The sequence below is a fragment of the Amphiura filiformis genome, chromosome 3, assembly GCF_039555335.1.
Source record: "Amphiura filiformis chromosome 3, Afil_fr2py, whole genome shotgun sequence".
In the NCBI taxonomy this organism is placed as follows: Eukaryota; Metazoa; Echinodermata; class Ophiuroidea; order Amphilepidida; family Amphiuridae; genus Amphiura; species Amphiura filiformis.
This window is the reverse complement of record NC_092630.1, coordinates 46,531,183-46,552,586: the sequence shown is the minus strand read 5'-3', so window position 1 is coordinate 46,552,586 and position 21,404 is coordinate 46,531,183. Positions and strand designations below refer to the sequence as shown.

Sequence of the window (21,404 nt, the reverse complement as noted above, 5' to 3'; positions counted from 1 at the left end):
AAAATATTGCATGTTTCTTAAGAAAGCAATGATATGGTGCCTCATCTGTGAGCATCATGCATCGTGTACCATGATATTTGTAATATTATCTTGATACATGAGTTATGGCTGAAAAGTGTTTCTTGATTTAACATGTTATAATGTATCATCTATGTCACTCTGTGTAGCTCATATTGGTAATACTAGTCATAACATTGATCAGGCTTACAGCCAAGACAAGACTGTGGCTGGGTGTTCTAAATGCAAGGGTCTCTAAATATTTGATCTCAATGAGAATAAATGTTCAGTGTTCCATTTTTGGATTGTAATGAAATAGCATCTTTTAATGTCATAAAATGTCAAATATCATCAAAATAATTAGACAAAATGGCTGCCATTTTGAAATTGAGTAAGATTTATATGGTCATAAATATAAAATTCTTTAACATCTAAATCAACTTGAATGCTTTTAAGCAAATTTGTGATTTCATGGATAACACATATATGATGGTACATCATGCATACAAATATAAAATGCACACAAAACAATTTTTACCGGGCCACCCTATAATGTAATTTACACATAATGTACTCTCACCTGTAACACTCTTTACTTTGTCCCCCAGGATCATCTTTGCAGCCATACCCGCCATCTTGAAATCAAAAGTATACTTTCACACGCTTCTCCACAGAAAAAGTAACAATTCCAATTTATGATCAACCACCGCTGCACTCTTTCAGAAAAGGTATATGAATCCTGTGTGTTATGCCTATGCCTTTAAGTGGCTCTTGCTTACGCAAAACTTGGCAACTTAACTCAAGATATCCGTCAGGTGTTTGATCCCCAGTAAGCAGTTAAAGGTTCTGAATTATAAAATAAAGCAGGAAAGAAAATGTATGATTAGTTCTTACCTGACTGACAGTAAATAGCACTTGTAATATGCAGAAACAACAGATTAACTAAAGACAACGTGCTTGTGGTATCATCAAAGTAGCGTTAAATAATTCATACCCTAGATTAACTAGTATATTTCAATTTTAAATTGATACACTCTGCTACTGCTGCATCACAGAAATCAATAGTAGCTTCCATTAGAGGCTTCTACCGGCTCCAAGATGGCTAATTTGCATAACAAAGTATTGACACAACCATATGCAAGTTTATCCCATCATTATTGAGCCTTTATGGTGTTTTCCAGTGGATGTTAATTTTACATCTGTAAATATTGCTTTACTTCCACTCCATTTAGTCACAGCTTGTAAAATTGACATAGATACATGAATATGCATGAAATTAAAATTCAAAATTGTGGTGCATTAATGCAAAATCAATATTACAGATCTATGTTGTTTGAGCAATTTAATGAGAGTATTCACTTCTGAGCATCTATCTATCATGCCTTAGAAATACTTATATAACAATGAATTACATCAAATCGGTGAGATAGCTGACCAAGGAAGCCTTAAAATAGAGCTTATATAATGCACAACTGCCTGTAAATGGCAAAGTCATATGATATTGTCTTCGGTGGGGGATCCTTGAGCGTATCAATAGTCTTTATGCAATTTCAACCATTTCGTATAGCAATTTTAGTTCAAATGTGAAATATCTATTACACCAACAACGAAACACAAAGCAAAGTTTACTTCATCTAACCTAACAAAGGTGTTACAGATATTTTACAGATAAAAATATAAAAAATCAAGTGTTTGGAACTAAATAACGCAAAGAAGCCATTTCATTTGAATACCTTTTTTATTACTACAACTTTCAATTACTACTACTGTTTCAATTTGTATGATAAAACAAATCAAAGGTGAATTATGCATCTGTCAAACAATATTTTTCAATTTACACCTTTTATTGATAATATGCTATGTATTGTATGCAGTGTAGAAGATAGTAATGTTATCTTCAGTAGATAGCAATATTATCTTCAGTAGATAGCAATGTGATCTTCAGTAGTAGGTAACAATGTTATCTTTAGCAGATAGCAATGCCATCTTCAGTAGATAGCAATGTTATTTTCAGCATATAGCGATGTTATCTTCAGTAGATAACAATGTCATCTTCAGTAGATAGCAATGTTATCTTCAGTAGTTAGCAATGTTATCTTCAGTAGATAGCAATGTTATCTTCGGTAGATAGCAATGTTATCTTCAGTCAATAGCAATATTATCTTTAGTAGAAAGCAATGTTATCTTTAGTAGATAGCAATGTTATCTTCAGTAAATAGCAATGTTGCTTTCAGTATATAGCAATGTTATCTTTAGTAGATAGCAATGTTATCTTCAGTAGATAGCAATGTTATCTTCAGTAGATAGCCTTGTTATCTTCAGTAGATAGCAATGCTATCTTTAGTAGATAGCAATGTTATCTTCAGTAAATAGCAATGTTACCTTCAGTATATAGCAATGTTATCTTTAGTAGATACCCTTATACTTAAATGGAATCGGCTAAATTTGTTGTGTTTGTCCGGTCAACAGAGCAATTTTGACATGCTGTATATTTCAGTCCTCCATAAAACTCCTAATGGTCAAAATGATCAGTGGAGTTTATTCACTTTACCTTGTTATTTTCTCAATAGAATAATTAAAGCAAAAATAAAGTATATGCTATTTTTACAAATATCATACCTCTTGAAGCAATTATGTGAAAGTACCTCTGCTACAATTGACTAAACTTACACCACTTCTGTTTATCACTAAGATTGAAATTGTGTACAATCCTCATAAGCATGTTAAACTTGACCCAGGAGGCAGTGAGACATTATTAAAGAAACCACAATACTTGAACAGGTATCTCTCTCTCTCTCTCTCTCTCAGTCGCTCTCTCATCCCAAACTGATGATTGGATTGGGGTCAACGCAATATGCAATGTCCTCCACTGGCAGGGATGTACTAATAATCACTGGGACTTAAGCTAGCTCAGATGAAAACATAGGTAGGAATTGAAGGGGTATTTATCAAAGTTAGATGCTCATTCCTGCATTTGCTTACAGGGATGCGCTTGTAATCATTGGGACAGACTGGGATGATAACATGGGTATTTTATCACAGCAATATACAGTCCTTGATCCCTTCCTCCATTTACTCACAAGGATGTGCTTGTGATCATTGGAACTAAGCCTTAGATGATAACATGGGTTGGAACTAAATGATGTTTTGCCCAATCATGGGCATCAATCCTGAGGGGGATTGGGGATGTACCCCCACTCTACCTTTTGGCAAAATGACCCATTTTGTTGTTCTTTTCACCCATGATTATGATCTATAATCATTGGGATTCAATTTCATATATTAACACCCAACACCAAACATGTTGTTTTGATCAATCCAAGTGTATGAAAATATTGGATCCAATACATAATAATGATAAAATTGGATGCTTTACCCTCAATATTTATTGGTCTTGCTATGGGTTTGATATGGGCTCAATTGATCAAATTTTATATCAAAATTGTAGCCTGAATTTATTCAAAATTATATCCTCTACCTTTAAATCCAAAAATCAAATTTACAGAGAAGCAAACAGAAATAGTAAAAAGCTTTCTACTACTTTCTTGTTAGGTTTGCCTGTGGCTGGCTGCGTCAGATATTTACTGCAGTTTTCAGGCACTCTCTCAAACATTACGCAGGTGCCATTTTATCCTCTGCATACGCCCTATCGCCAAAACAGGATTTTGTGGGGATGTTATTGGCAGACTGTCCCAGCTGGTTGAAAGCCGATACATCAACATAAGATCCCACCAATGAAATGTAGGCAAATTGATGGTTAAGTAACAAAAGAAGATGTCTACTATTTTCTCGTTGTATCTTATTACCTGTTTTCGATATTAAAATGTTGTATTATGATTAATTAGATTGTACAACATTACTGTGAACAAAACTAAATTTGATCATGTGAAATGATAATTAAGCTTGCAATTTAGTCATCAGCAAATGGGGCAATCAGGTGGAATGACTTGTTTGTCACTGAAATCGATGATATGTTAGGGCCAAACAAGTGTTCAATTACTTTTGTATTGTAATGCTTTCTGCGAAGCAAACATAATATATATCTCAGGAAAAGTAAAGTTGTTTTCTTCAAACTTCCGTGGTCGTGCCTATGCGCATCGCGTACACGAGCGTAAACACAAAAGCAATAAACAATCACGCTGATTGGCTGATCAATGCACTTGACAACAAGCCGGCTGACCCATGGTCTTCGGCGCGGCGCGTAGTAGGCGACCTTGTCACTTCTACGCGATCGCAATTCACCAGCGCGTACCCGGACCACAGAAGTTTAAAGAAAACAACTTTACAGGTCAAATTTCAACAGAATATTCATTCAACATGCTTTATCCAGTTTTATGCAAAAAATAACATATAATATAATTCATTTTACTTGATATACAAATCATTTTACTTCATCATCATCATGTAGGGCACGTTGGCACAGCAGTACGGGCTCTGCCTTGCAATCGGTGGAGTTCGAGTCCCGGGGGTGTCATCGTGTTGTGCACTTGGGCAAGGCGCTTTACCTCAATTGCCTCTCTCTACCCAGGGGTTTAATGGGGAGCTGTAATGAATATTGTCCATTGAGTGCCGCCGAAGGTATGAGCATACCTTGGGCATTGTATGGCAGCTGACATATTCTAATGACAGTGGAATAAATATAAAGCGCTTTGGTACATGTACACATGTGAAAAGCGCTGTATAAATACCAACATTTATTTATTTATCATATTATATTATATCATCCTACTAATTGATAATTAGTATGCCCAAACAAGCTTTATGAATATGCTCTTCAAATTATTATAGGTATTTTATTTATCACATATATCGTGGCCAAAATGGCCATATTACATGTAAAATTACATTTCAAACATACATATTAAAACATTAAAAAGATTGAACACTTTAAGAACTTCAAAGACATCAAAAACAAATTGCACACAAATATTGTGTCCAATAAAAATAATTGTGTTTTTCTGGGAACTAACAAAGAAATGTGAGCCTAATGTCAGAATTTCTACAAGTTTGTTTGTTACTAGGGTATTTTAAGCTTTTCTGGCTACAAAAATAGCCTTTGGAAGCACCAATTTGTGCATTCGACCAAAAAAGTACAAATACAGTAAATTTTATGACAATTTAGCCAATTCATTGCATTCTACAAATCATCCCAATTTATTTTCTGTCATTTTCCCAGATATTCTAGGAAACAGTATTCCCATGTTCTTGCCCTTATCTAGTTCACAATGTTAAATGTAAAGCTTCATTTATTTTGTTGACTGTTCTTTACACCTCATTTCATCACTCTAAATTGTATTCTCCTTGTGACAAAACACTCAGCCCTTTTTATTTGTCTATAAGAATAGTTCATTTTTAAATTTTTAAGAATTTTTTTCATTTTTATTTGCATGCACAATATAAATTTGTTTTAATTTGAAACATAACATTTTGTGTTTTGTTATATAGCAGTTTCATAATTATTGCTAGAAACAAATAAATAACTAATTCTAACATGCTGTGAAAATATTGTCTGTAAAAAAATAATGTTCGGCAAATGAGACGGTGCACGATGACTTAACTGGATTGGGCTGTTCCAGTTAAAATCCATACACCCCGTATGGAAGACATGACCTTAATCGCGCACACAAGGGGTGTAGATTTCAGATGGAGTCACCCATTCAGGTATCCCCATTTGAAACCCACACTCCCTGTGTAGAAGATTAAGGTATGTCTTCCATAGGGGTGTATGGAAGTCAACTGAATAGCCAACTGGAGGATGGGATAAAAGACTAAAATCCTGGTCTAATTACATTGCGCTGAAATACATCAGCATGCTATGCATTACATTGCCAAATCTGTCTATGTTGTGCTACGTGACTATACATGCGACATTGTATAAAGAGATGCGCTTTAGTACTCTCTTAAATGTTACGCTCTCTTGAATTCCCTCCGTATATCTTAAGTGACAGGTGATTGCTTTGTGGGGTATTATGAGTTGGCCCCTTATGAGACTCAAGATTTCAAGTAAATATCATCTCATTTTGTGAAGTAATTTAATTATATACTCATCAAATGTGATAGGGTAGTTGATAAGTATGGGAGGGTATTCTGTTTTACTGTTGTGATGAGCAGAGACAAGTACGCTATTAATGGTGGTTTAAAATATTTTACATAGTATTGTTTACTGTTAAGCAACTTAACTAGCAACTGCTGTTTAAAAAATATAGAACTTGTGTAAAATTTTACCCAACATTGTGTTAACATAGGTAAAATGTTTGAGTTTAAACAATATACTCCCACTCAGTGATCCCAGCAAAAGTGTAAAAAAATTAAAATTGTTTATAAATTGCTTTAAAAATGAAAGATAGGTCATTCAAATTGTCATTTGATATTTTTGAAATGCAGATTTTGGCAAAAAATTAAGAAAACAGAAGTATTGACTAAGTTGAAGCCCCATTCAAATACATGTAGCTAATTTGTATACTGTCAGTATATAAATTACAGATTCATGTAAAATGCCTTATTTTGTCTTAAATACACTGCTTTAGGCTGAACCACATAGCAGGCTTTGTTAGTACATCTGTGACAATGACAAAGGTACCAAAATCTGAATGGATTATTTTTACGATCGTCCGGATGAGCAAATCACTGAGTGGGCCTTTAACAGTATAGAACAAGATGAACATATGCACAAATTTTAGAGAATGGATTGCCTGATTCAAAACTAGCATTATCTATCAAGATTGCTAGATTAAAGCCAAATTCTTCAAGGCATTGTAAACAGTTATATTCAGCCAAATATATCACTACTTTGTTAAAATGGTCATCATATGTTATGATACGAAGAGCCATATATCTGTGCATGTAGCTCACAGTCCCAGTGTTCAAATGGACGCCAATGAAAATAAGCTTTACAAGAGATTTTCTTGGGCATCAGTTATTCAGGGTTGTCAAACCCAAACAAATCAAATCAAGATATTATACGTAGTTCTAAATTTTACTTGCAAAAATACAACATCCATATTGTGTTTCATCAATGAATAAATTTATGTTGAATCTTCTCAGTTTTTTAAGAAAATAACATATACAAATCAGAGCCATTTACTATAAGCCAAAATGGCCAACCTATGTTATGATAACTGGTAGTTATGTTTTATTTGTAAATCACAATTAAAGTTGTCCATATGGATTGTAAAAATGACAGAATTTGTCATATGGGATGCCTAAATGTTCGCATCTGTGGCCAGCACTCCATTGATTATTGCCTCAAGATAAAATTCCAAGATAAAGATGCAATCATGCAAGTTTACGCTGATTTAAGCAAGGTGAGCTAGAGATGAAACATATGGAGAATCAAAACTGGTAAATCCACAAATTCTGTACGAAATATGCAACTAAGCATATTAGAGACAAAAATCCCTTCAAAAACCCACTCTCTGTAATTTCTTTTTACCACAATCTACACATTCTTAATTGTGACAATTTTATATCAATTTTCAATAGCCTCATGCATGACCAGTGAATCTTTGTGATAGTGCTAGCTACGACACTCGTAACACTCCTGATTTTCTCATCCCTGGATGTTGTGTCGTTCAACCTGCTATTTTCTACTGCACACAAATTTCAGTAAACTGACATATGCCATCTCATTTCATTGTTTAAATAAAATAATTGGCTATTCATACTAATGTAATGACACATATCACCTAACGCATCCATATTAACATGTGAAACCCCAGATCGCTATGCATTTCCATGTATCATTCTTACAAGTGCAAAATGCAATATGCAAAAAGTAACTTTTTTTTCAATAATTGCGTAGATTTTTTTCCTCGCTCGTGAAATTTACACTTACTCGAGAGTATTGAGTGTAGTTAAGGTGGGCAAGTCAAAAGCTGGTAAGAATGTAATGTCATGAGTGCACTATATGAGTACAGTGGATAGAGTTATATTACAATATACCTGGGTATAAGTGAGGGAAGTTAAGTAGAAAAACATCCTTAAATGATCGAGACAGAACGAACGCTCTGTAAATGCTGTTGGCTTTCTAATATTTCAACTGAAGAAGACAGAAAAACAACTTAGACTTAATGGATTGAAATAATGGTGTAAGACAAGTCAGTTGATTAACTTCAATCACATAAATTATTTTATATCATATTAATATTATCATTTTAAATTACCAAAAGATGAATTTGGAAAAGGATAGAAGCTGGAATACACAGTTTCATATGCACTGAATGCATTGAACAACACTTTTAAAACAATGTATTTTTTGCTGTTGTTTTGTATCAAATATCTAAATTTTTCCTACAAGGGTAAAATGGTTTGTCTTAATTTCTTTCCAGCAATTAAAAAATAAATATTCAAAACCTTTAAAGATGTTAAAAGCTACATGTATGCCCTCTGGATGCTGAGACAAATCTGTTTTGCCTAGTGAGGAAAAGAAATATGCACATGCTATTCCCTCTTGATGCTGAGGAAAACCTTTTGTTTGCCTAATATAAGTAAAATAAATCAATTCTGCATTATCTTGTGATATCAATTTAATGTACATATGTAAAAACATTTTTTGCTAGCTTTTGTCAATGGTCATCTTCAGTAGATAGCAATTAACACGATCTACAAAATAGCAGTGTGTGTAATGTACTAGTATACAGGCTTCTTATAGGAGTTGGTATTGGATATCTTCAGTAGATAGCAATTATATCCTTGCTAGATTTGTGCTTTTCATCATCTTTAATTATGCTCCTCCAGTGGATGTGGAATTGGATCCACCACTTTTAAGATGTGGGTAGTCATCCACTTCCATTATTTATTTTCAACTTATTTTATTTTCAATTTATTTTCATCAATTATTTTTAACGTGCATCAAACAACTTGCATCATTTATTTTCAGTTACTTTCATTTATCCTGTAACAAATACCAAAGAAAAGATTACTTTTATTTGTTTTGATGAGGAACTTTGTTTTGTAGGAAAAGAACCAACAGATGATGAAGCCCTGTGAATAAAACATTGTGAAACAAAACATTGGTATTAATTTAACACAACTTCCTGTTTGTTACAGATCAAGAGGGTGACTTGTAGGCAAACTAATTACATGGCTTCATCAATCTGGTGAGGTTTTGTCTTACTAACGAGGACAATAACATTCATTATAACTTTCAAGATGTTTCAAATAAACAAATATATTCCAACTGTCACATGACCAGCCCAGCGGGTCAGTTGCCTGATGAAGTCTGATGGTTTCAGACGCAACGTAGCAAGTTGCAAAAAATGTAAGTTCCAGTAATTGATTTAATTCCAAACCTTGTGATATTCCAAATGTATTTTCAGCAAGTTCTGACATTGCTGCTATTTGTTTGAAGTGATAAAGTCACAATGCACTGTCAGAAATAGCATGATTGGACATTTATTGTCATCGGTTGGTTGAGTAGCGGAAAAGGTACTGGCTAATATCAAGTGGATATGGCAGCAAATGTCTTACTACAAATAACATAAGGACTTTTTACTCTGAATGTAATTTATTAGACTTTTATATGTAATTATTTACAAAATCTAGTTTTTATGGGTTTGTCAACCAGATCACAATATTTTAATTGATCCACATTTAAAAACAATTCTATAGACTAACAAATATGAAAGCTTCATACAAATATTTTGTACAGTAACATATTTCACACTATTCTGTCTAACACTCATCAAATTTATTTGACTTTGCAATTGTTACAATCTATCAGCTGCTGAGTATTGATTGGTCACAGCTGTTTATGTATATACATAATAATGAACATGGTTCATTAACAATTTCATGACTAGTACACCCTTGGGACGCATTGATTATGTACATTGATTGGTGTAAACAATGCATGATAAAGACCTTGGAGGTTACTTTCATGCCAGAAGGTCAGGATGATTATGCATAGATTAGAAGTCTTCAATTATAAAGTCAGTTTTAATCAGAATTTTGCAAATTATTTATTGATTCCACAAAACTTGATCATTTATTCTGAGAAACAACACAATGCATCTTGCATTATATAGTTGTGGGAGGAAGTGTAATCAAATTCAGAGTGTGTGATGAGAATTTCTTTGTATAGACAAATCCAACGAGCCAAGTCATGGTGAGGATTTGGTCGGCCATGTTTGGGTTCCCGCAGCACCAAACTGGTGTTGTGACTGCCCAATCGGGTAGATTTAAAGCCACTTAAAATTCGATGTTAGATTCTTTTGTGTTGTAAACTGTCATCATTCTTTTGTCTATGTGTAACACGGGTGATAGAATGCAGTTTAAAATACCCTCCAAGGCCGCATCATTTCACATTTTAGGTGAGATGGAGCCTACGGGGACCCAAATATGGCTGCCATTGAGGTGTAGGAATGCGTGAAATTGGATTTGTCTATACAACACGGATAAAAAATAAATGTGCTCATGTATATCACAACGATTTTCCATTGACATGTGACTATATTTTACTGGGATAAAAACTGATGATATATGTAAATCTTTATGGTACATTGATTTTTTTTAAATATGCAAAAATTATTGTTTGTCAATTTGGATGTTTCACCCATGTCATGGTTTCAAGGTCATGAAAATATTTTTTAAACATTTTATCTGAAAAAAAACCCTAAAAATGTTGTCAAAATGTTATTGTTCAAGTCCTTTTTGGCAAACATTTTGCAATCTATTTTGCTATTCTTAATATAAATAACATTATGTAAAGTAAAATTATGTAATAATGTTTAGCAGCAAGTTTTCAAAAATGTTATTAAACATTTTATACCCTTTACATAACCTAACATTTAAATATTTTCTCTAAATATTTTGTGTTTGTTGGGTATATGCCATAATAATGCATTTAATCATACAATTCAGCCTTCGTTCTGTAATGTGGTATGCAATGAACCTGAACTTGAACTGCAATATTTACATATAATGCACAAGCCAAATTTTGATAAAATTCATCTTTCAATTTAAGAAAAAAATATTGCACCGAGCAGGTCAGTGCTACCAAGCTACGAGTTTATTAATATCTACTCTTGTCTTGCGACAACGTCTTGTGAAAATAAACATTGCCAATATTACATGGCCGTACAAAATTCCATTGCAAGGGATGCATAATTAATGGGATAGTAAAACCCTCCTTTTTACTGGGTATAATTATTTAATGCTTCAAAGGTGAAAGACCTGCTTTGCTAATACTAACCAAATGAAGAATTCCCCAGTGGAAGTCATGAATATTACAGTGTCAGAAAATTCTAATAGATGTGAGGTTCAAGAATATACTAACTTAAAAAAAATACTCACAAAAAACAACAACGATGTAAAGATGATTTAGGAAAAAATATCTCAGAAAAATGTGTCTAACATTCTGAAGTGATATTTGTTTAATTTTTTATTGATGTTCTTTTTTTTCCCCTTTTTATCAAGCCATTTTGGTTTTCTTTCTTTACTAATGAAAGTGAAAAGTGAAATGAAGTCAAAATAAACACAAGGCTAATGAAAGTCGATTGTGAGTTTCCTGTCACCCACCCCCACTTCATTTTCTGACCCTAACTTTTTATCATTATTGTGATTTTCCAAAAATAACAATAAAAACTTGTTATATTTGCAAAAATATCCGATGAATTTGAGTGGAAAATAACCAATATTTTTTAATAATAATAATGAAAGTCGGAAAAATAAAGAAAAATTAATAATGAAAAAGTTACCTGACTTATTTTCAGGAATTATGTGATGGGAAACTCAAGATCGATTGTCAGTCGCCTAATAATCAGAGCTATTTAGTGGCATATGGGTTGGTGAGACAGACATTTTTGTTCTTATTTGACCTTATATATACATGATTGTGTAAGGTGCAACCAAACCAAATGAGTTTCCTGTCAGGAATAAATCACTTTGCACTTTTTCCCTCTAATATTATTGCTTATATTTTTGCAGACTACAATATGCTGAAATCCTCAGCAAAATTTGACTTTTGTTTTCTGAAAAAAAAACCTTTTCGTACATTTCCTGCTTACATGGAGGATTCAAAAAACAAAGGTGAAATTGACCATTTCTTTTGCCATCTCAAGCCATTTTTAGCAATTTACAATAATTTTAGAATAAATTTTCTACAGAATTTTGAATATTTTTCCTTAATTTCTACCAGATGTTCAATTGGTGGTGTTGTAATATATATAATGTACTATATTATTTTGTTTGTTTCAGTGCATCACCAAGTGTCAAACGATGAATGAAATAAGCAGTCATTCAGTGTGTAAGATCACCTCACCCGAAAAAAATATTCAGGTGGAACCGGGATGGAAAGAATTTGATGTCAAATCAGCTCCTTTTGGGCCATTTCCCTTCCAATCAAGACAGATTTCTCAATTACTGAGACTTTCCTCTTTGTCTCTGGCTATTTGTCTCTTTTTCTCTCCTTTCCTCTCCCCGCTATCTTTATATCTTCTTGATACATCACTCTCCATTTCACGCTCCTGTTCTTTTTTGTCATCAAACATTTATCATCGTTCTAATCAAGTATGAATGAAACCTAACCAATGTAAATCTGCGATATATCTAACATAACACAGCAATAAGCAAATATGTGACCCAGGAAACCTGGAACTTAACACATTTCACTTGAGGTTCTGATATAACTATAGAGAAAAAGATTGAACAATTATACAATTTGATTTGTATTTTCCATATATATTTAATGAGTATTTACTGAATCCTCTTTTTATGGTATTATTCTATAGATATCCATGAATAAAGCTTATTTCCAAAATTTCAGTTGATTCTAATTTTGCATTTTTACATTTGTGTTTGCGAGTTACCAGTTTTGCATGATTACGTACATTACATAGGCTCCATAGGTCACTGTGTTATAATTTCATTCTGTTAACAGAACAAATATTCAGATCTGATGATATTGGCCAAGCAGGTATTTACTAGTAATTTGTAAGATTTTTTTGCACACAAACATTATGTAGCCTGAGGATTCTAATGGTATAAACATCTCAACCATTTTTAGCAAAGGGGGGGGGGGCAGATGAGGATGTGGATCACATAATGCATCTTTATCTCAAAATTGGGTTAGCCAACATGTTCCGAGTTTTGAGGCAGCAGATCGCATGCGTGATGCAATAAAGCATGAGTGTTATGCAGCAAAATTAATTTTCACTTTTTCCTTATTGAATGAATTTAATAAGTAGAGTATGCCAAGAATTTAATTGAAGTCACTGTTCTTGCAATATGAATATTACATACCCACACAATGAGATAAAAAAAAAAAAGGACACTTCATATACATTGCTTTATCTCAAAATCAATTTAGGGAAAATCAACTTGTTTTGATCATTATGTCATGCAAGTACATGCTATGAACAGATTCAAAATAGTAACACAATATTGATTACAAGACATTGTCAGATGATGTAGGGATGTGACAGAAACTGTACAACCTTTTGTTGTAACATATGCAAATTTTACATCCAATTTTGTCATGGTTTAATTTAATTAAGAAAACAAGTATCCCAATTGCTATAAATCAACAAACCTGATTTCACTGGCAGACATGCTCCTGATTCAATGTGCATTTTATTGGCCATTTTCAGAGCATTGTACCATGATCAATAAATCAATTTGCTCATCACTTGGCTGAATAAAGCCATTTTTATACAAAATCAAGACAACATGGAACATTAATAATTTTGCAATTTTAGTACTTAATTATTTTATGGGTAATATTGTTTTTTAAATTGGTCATCTGACTTGATTGAACAAAGTAATTTGAAACTAAACAAAGACAGGTAATCACAATAATGATTTGTAATTTTAACATATAAGTATCTTATGGGTAATATTATGCTTTGTAAAATGTTTTTCTATTGCAATGAATGAGAATTAATATTTGTAGTGTGATTTGAAGAAGCATTAATGTGTCTCTTGTGAAGTACTCAAATTGTTTTCACTCTCTCTTTTTCTTTTGTGATGTGATGGAATAAAACATGTACCTAAGTATTTGAAGCATCTCAAAATGAAAACTGTAATGAACAAATAGATAACTACAATCATGCATGATTATGTTTAATATTTTCCTATATGATAGACACAAAATAAATTTAGATGCTTACACAATTAACATACCTGATCAAAGAGAAATAAACATACACCTTCCTTATGTCTTAAAATAGAATAAAGCAAATGAAAAATAATGTATGCTTAATGAAATTAAATTATTCATGATCTTACACATTTTTTTTTTCAAATCAACATTTTATGTGACAAAATTGTTTTAGACACAACTAATTAACAATATAATTGTTAACCTGCAACTGGTCCATCCACAGTATACATACAGTCAGATAATTTATGGTAATTCATCTTCATCCATAGCTTTGACCCTAGACTAATTAGCAAGGAATATATACACGCTCAGCTACGGTGCATATTCAAAGGCTTTGTCAAGGAAATTAACAACGTCTCACAATACAGACACGTATGAGTATATGACAAGTAGCTAGCTCGCTTTTCAGAGGTCTTGATTTTTTATCACATGACCTACAGGCACCAGCAGACTATATACAAAATAAAGCTGATATAAAATTTCACAAGCACGAGGTATGTTGTGGTAACATGAAATCAGTGTGTCTGGTATAGGCAACTGATACTGGCTGTGAAATATTTATGAAAATATGATGCACCAAAATATTAGATATTCGTGCATTAGCCTATTGTAACAATTTGATGATAAGAATGTACGGAGCTACTGCATCTGTATAAATATTGACAGTACATGCATCTTTCTGACTTGATATGATACAATGAAGTATCATAGCAATAAATTATTAACAAGAAAATCAGTGGATGCGCCTTGTCAATGTGGTTACTGAATGATCATGGGCTAAGATGAAAAGAATATGATGCCATGCTATGGACACTAATTCATGTTTCTGTCTGATAAACATGCAGTAGTAATCAATATATCTTTCATTTTTCAGAAGGCAAAATATTTGTTATTAAAGGTCTATGACCTGATCGACAGCTTCATCCCCCATTTTTAGTCATCAAAACTGAGATTTTGATATCAGAAGAAAGCTCATGTATTTCTCATTACCCCAGTGAAATTTACGCCCCAGATATTTTTTGTTCAAATGGTGTGAATAAAAATGTAGTGATTTGTGGTTACCACAACGGAGGTATATCCTATGGGGGCATTGTCGGGGGCATTGTTACACATGTTTCTGCTTCTCATATCAAAACTGCTGCAGCGGTGCAACTCAAAATTTGGAAACATATTGTTTTGGTGGTATATAGGCATCAATGTAAGGTAGAAAACAGAACATCCATGAAAAATCAGACCACGCCTCTTTAAAGGCTAGTTGCTTGTGAGTGACAATGGAAAGATACATGTATAATATTTATTAAAATATAAATATCTTGTTAATATTGACAATTCCGTGCCTCTTTGGAACAAAATTCAAGGTTTTTCCTGATGCATGTAACACTGACAATACTAAGAAAAGTGCACCTAAATAATGGTCTGTGTAGAGAATATGTCAGTGCTCTGAGCGACTATGACTGTAAGATTTATGGTTGCGGCATCTGTGCAAACACAGTATGACAAACGTGTAGATTTTTTGTTTGTTCTTTAAGCTTCTGTTACACGAATGATACTAAAATCTGCAGATAGATAAAATCAAGCTCTAATGTTTTAGATTTATGTAAGTTTGATGTTTTATTTGTAATAATAGTAGTACCGACGTCACATTTTCCATCCTTGCTTAATTTGTAGGAAGTTTTATAATGTATTACATGGCTTGTATTACTATGACCTTATAAATGTGCTCTTGTAAAGCTCTATCTACCAAATTCACTTTACTTAAGATATTTTAGCAAATTATTTAAGATTTACTTTTAAAGTAAAAATTTATAATAAAATTAATTTCAATATTTAAGCATTTAACAAGCTTTATTGTTTGTAAAACTCCAAAAACCAACAACAACCAAGGTCTGGTTAAATGTAAACTTTAAATATGCCTTTTAACAAAATATGCTTAAAGTTATATATAGAGATGTTTTTGTTAGTGAAATCTTTATCAGTGTTTATGCAAAACTGTGGTATTTTCACTACTTAGGCAAGTTTGATTTTCAATATTTAAATACTTTTTGTTTTTTGTTTTCATTAATTTCCTCTCAAGGCTTCATAGAAATCTATACACTGACCATTTTAAATTGTCAAAAACAAGTTTCATGATACCATTTTAATACACATACAGTTGAAATTGAGATTATTTAGACATTTTAAAAAGAAGAAAACTGCTTCAGAAACCCACTTGACTCAATTGGTAAAATCTGACTAACAATATTTTTACAAGACCATGTCATTTACATTATGGTAGAGTGGCGGTCTTTTTACATAATTTAATAATAACAATATTTTGCACAAAGCCTATACAATCAAGAAGTATTTTGCTTCTGAATCTTTTGTCATTTACCACATAAGGAAAGATATAATTGTCATGACTGTTGAAACTGTATCAAATGGAATACTGATATATAAAATAACATAATGTGATAGCTTGTACCTTCCATGTTAGCAATGATTTGCAGCATCATTAATGCACCATTGCAAATTTCCATGCAGCTACAATACAATATAAGAAGAACACTCAAAAATTTATTTACACAACATGCAAATAAACCTTTAAAGCTAATTTTACTTGCATTTTGATTGTTACTAATTTTACTTGCATTTAATTTTTTACTAATTTTACTTGCATTGCATTTAATTGTTACCATGGTTACTAATTTTACTTGCATTTCATTTGTTACTGTATAAATTTCATGTTTAATCTCACTGCAAATTGTTGAACTAATTCTTCAAATGGGGGGGGCACTTGACTTCAATTTTGGTGGGGATATGTGGCGTGGAGTGCCTAAGCATGAAACCCAAACTATCGGAGAGCTTGACAAAGGGACCCTTGAATGCTGTGCATACCATGCACCTTTTAATACATGTGCCCCGCCCCTGGAGTAAAACACACAGATAAGTATTTGATACAGGCTGTATCAAAATGATTGGTACCCATCAGGGCCGTAGCAAGCGGGGCGGCCGGGGATGCTATGGCAGCCCCACTTTTTGAAAAATTTGTTATGTTTTTCTTTATATCTTTATTTCAATTTGGGCATATATTTGTATTTTAGCCGCTCCACATTTATGATGGCCGCCCCACATTTTTCAACCTTGCTATGGCCCTGGTACCCATCACTTTTGAAATGTTATTGAAGAACCTGTTTCTTCCAGATGTGACACGATCTGATCCATGGGGGTCAAAGGCAGCAAATTAGAAATTGAGATAAAGGCAAAAATAGGGAGTAAAAAAAAGAGACATCACAAAATTTCATAACTTTATAACCAAATTTGGGTTTCAGTATATGATATGTATGTTTGTATAAGGTAATAGCTATATAGTAACTCAATTTTCAAAAATGCCTCCTTTGGCCCCCGTGGACCAGATTGTGTCATAAATGTAACATTAGATCCATTTGAAATGACCAGAATTTATTATTAATGACTATTTTTATGAATTATGTGGATCTTATATTGCATTTTGATATAGTCTTGTCTAAAAAATGGTAGGTACCAATCATTTAGATACAGCCTGTATCACAAAGTCAAAGAAATCTGTTTCATTTTTCTTTCTTTGTGGCTACACACAAAGCAAGCTCATAGGTATTATCTAAATTTACAGTTATAAATCAATAACAGATACAGATGTTTCTTTTTAAATAGACATTTAATATTTGCACCTTTATGATCATGATCAGCGTTAAGTATCATGAAATTATCATTTTTCTTCAAACAAAAATAAGCATTCTGTCAGACTTTGTTATTTTCTTTTCATAGGAGCAAAAATATGTATAAAATCAATAGTTTTTTACCATTAGTAATTTTTTCCTTCTTTCCAGTAATTTACACAAAATGTAAATTGAACTACTAAGGGACAGGAATATTTGTAAAAATATTATTGACTCATAATATGTGTACATCCCCTTCTCCATCTCCTTTTTTCGGTGGCGTAGCATCGAAAATTTCAGATCAAAATCTGATGTGCCCCCTGCCCCTATGATACTACGTCATGTCTTTTTTTCTTCCCTCTCTCTCCCCTTCTCCCTGTCTGTCTGTCTTCTGTTTGTCTGTCTGTCTCTCTCCCCCTTTTTACTACATAATTATACATCGTTTTATAAGGGTACAAGCCTCTTTTACCCATAAATATGCATATAACCCTGGTATCTATAGCACTCTGTACCTTTACATATTTAACTGGTGAGATTTAAAGATTCTTTTATAATAAAGCCTATACTTCCATTTTATTTGTAGAAAACAAATTTATACCTGGTACAAACAATTTTTGTTTATGGTAATATATGTAACTATACAAGCTACATGACATAATTAAATATACTGTGCGGTTAACTGCATAATTTGACATCTTCCATTAATAACATCATGGAAAGCCTTACACTTGCACTGTACACTATTGACACTGAGTCACTCAATGACGCACACCGTCATCATCCCTATATGTTCGTGTTAAGAATTGCCGTGGTAGTACGATAAATCCTCACGTTTTTCAACAAATACGCATGGTGATTTTGTTTGAGATAGGCCGTATGCGACTCAGGCTATGCATACAATTTGAGATTTTGAGAGCCGCCACACTGTTTCTATTCTATGTTTTACGATTTTCGCATGATCAGTATATGGCTGGCCGTAACCGCCCTAGCGATGGAGCTGCTACGCAGTAGCTTGCTTTTCGCTTCGGAGCTAAATTGACCAATCATGTTAGATCTTTTCATTACGCGGAGCCAGTTGATGCATCATCGTTCCAGAGAGAAAACTCTTGCCAAAATTAATGTTTACTATGTGGATTTTAAATGAATCGAATGTAAATAAACCACCAACAAATTCTTAATGACTAAATTAAGCTTCACGTAATGAGTAAGTCGTACTTGATTGGTCAGTTTTACCTCCGAGTAATGAAAAACTCTAACATGATTGGTCAATTTGGCTCCACGGAACAAAAAGTCAGCTACGCGTAGCAGCTCCACGTTGTGGCGGTTGCGGCCTACCATATCAGTATCCCATATGATATTTCTATTGTAAGAAAATTTTATTTGTTGTCACGTAAATCACAGGTTTCGTTTAAATGTACTAACTGGAAATTAAATGTACTAATTAGTGAGGACCGGTATTTTGCTGTGGATATGTTTAACTGCAATTTTGATGTAAAACATTTGAAATCCTGGGTAAAAATTTTGATAATATTTAACTCTTTGAGAAAATTATTTTATAAAGGAATGCTGGTAAAACCAGGTGCAATACAATGTACATTATTGACACACTATCACGCTCTTTATCTTCGTCAATAATAGAATAATCGATTTCAATCGAATTGAATGCATGAGTTTGTAGTTGACTACTGAGCGACCTAAGCGATCGATTGCTAGCCAATCAGATAGAACTCCTTTTTTCTTGCGTTCAGTGAAATACCACTCGCCTGTCGCTCACTACCACTCGCCCGTCGCTCACCAACGGAGTATTAAATTTATATTTATCGTATAGGACGTCGACGGTGTGTGACGCTCACCTACTACTGAGTACTGTAGTATTACTGCTAGCATCGGATCACAAACGCCGCAACAAAAAAGGCTAAATAAAAGGTCAGTTTCACACTCCTGAGACATCACTGAGAAATATTTCATACAAATATTTTACAACCAATTCAATCCAAAAAAATATCATCTACTTACCGTAATCCGAGAAAGCTTACAAAATGCCCAGAATAAAAGGTATAGCTGGCAAAAGGTAACCCGATTCGAGCCACAGAATAGATGGCAATTTGGGGGCTAATGTTTATATTGGCATTACTAGAAATCCCGTTCGATTCCCTATATTTGTAATCAAGAATTGATTTCTAAGTAAAAGCAGACTTTTCAATAATATATTTACCTGTGGTTTAAGTAGTTGATGACAATATCACTTCAACAAACAAAAATATATTTTTATGAGACTAAAGAAAGCAGATATTATCCTTAATTAAATTCATCATAATAAACACTGGTGGATAGCTAATTTAGATGCACTAAACGTAGAATTTTTGATCAACATTCATTTGCTGTTTGGAACCATTTCACAACAAAGTTTAACCACATATTGCTTTTCAGACCTAAAACGGTATCTCAATTCTCAAATTTATTGATATCGTGTATTCCAAATAAGAATTTAGTGGAAAATATTTTCCAATAACAATGCGGTGCTTATAAAATAGTATCTCAGCGGCGCTGATTAATTGCTATCTACTGAAGATAGCAGGTGGTTTGACTAAGACTAAGGCGATATTTATACACTATACCGGATGCGACATCGATGGAGAGTAATCAATATAACTATTTGATATACATTACCACTCTTTTAAAGTTGCAATGGGCCTATATATCAATGTTTTCTTGCTATATTTATAATAATATTTAAATCATTTTGGCTTTTACACTGTTTTTCACAAAACTTTATTAACAATAGTTGCATGTAAAGCGCATCATGGTGGACGATTTTTTCCTAATAGGCTATTATAACTTTGTAACATTCTGAAAAATATATCTACACGTGGGCCAATTCAGTTCAATTCATTTCACATGCTACGTTATGGTGTTTGTTTATTATGTTGTCGATATTTTTTGCACTCAAGTCAACCCCCAGTGGCGTAGCATCATAGGGGCACAGGGGGGGCACGTGCCCCTAATCAATCTGAAATTTTAAAAAATCCCATAGGAAAAATGCCGAAAAGTGGCCTGTGCCCCCCCCCCCGACCCCAATTAGACCTGGTGCCCCCAATCATTGTCGGTGCCCCCCCCCCTCCGAAACAACACACCAAATAGGCCTAAGCCTCCAACCCTCTAATGAAGCTCCACCTCCCCTCAAGTTGCCATGTTGCCCTCTGTTTTTGTTTGTTTTCAAATCTTTGACCACTAATTGACCATTTCAACTAATGGAATTTCTTAAAGAGCATAATGGAATATAGAATGAGATAGATCTAAAGACGTAGATTAGTGCAGTTTACATGGTTTAAGATATAAAATATCTTGTTTGTTTTGTTCGTTTGCCTGTTTGTTTGTGTATTTGTTTGTTTCTTTGTAGGGGATCATTTTGTTTGTCAACCATTACCATGTTTCACAACGTGTCAGGGTTTTCTTTAAGCATTTTGCTGAAGGGGTATTTTCAAATTTTTTTGACCCTTTCAATTGTGAATTTTTCCTCTGAAGGAGTCAAAAACATTGTCCAAGGGGTATTTTTTATAATATTAATATAATATTTTGCCAGGGGATGATCCATATAATCATCCCCCAATGTTGACGCCTGTATGTGGAGCTAT

The 21,404-nt window shown here is 33.3% G+C and overlaps 1 protein-coding gene across 2 annotated transcripts in view; it reads right to left on the bottom strand.

Moving 5' to 3' along the window:
* The window catches only part of LOC140148620 (putative complexin-1), a 95,910-nt gene extending 75,906 nt beyond the window's left edge, over positions 1-20,004 (bottom strand). The window contains exons 1-2 of one of the 2 annotated variants that reach the window (XM_072170635.1): positions 19,985-20,004; positions 578-843 (exon numbers count right to left, since the gene is read on the bottom strand). In XM_072170635.1, coding sequence (XP_072026736.1) covers positions 578-632 — 55 coding nt within the window. In that variant the 5' untranslated portion in view covers positions 633-843; positions 19,985-20,004. Of the gene's footprint in view, positions 1-577; positions 844-19,785; positions 19,940-19,984 lie in introns of those variants that run through there. The other variant, XM_072170634.1, reaches the window with a different exon arrangement.
* Between the last annotated feature and the right edge of the window lie 1,400 nt (positions 20,005-21,404).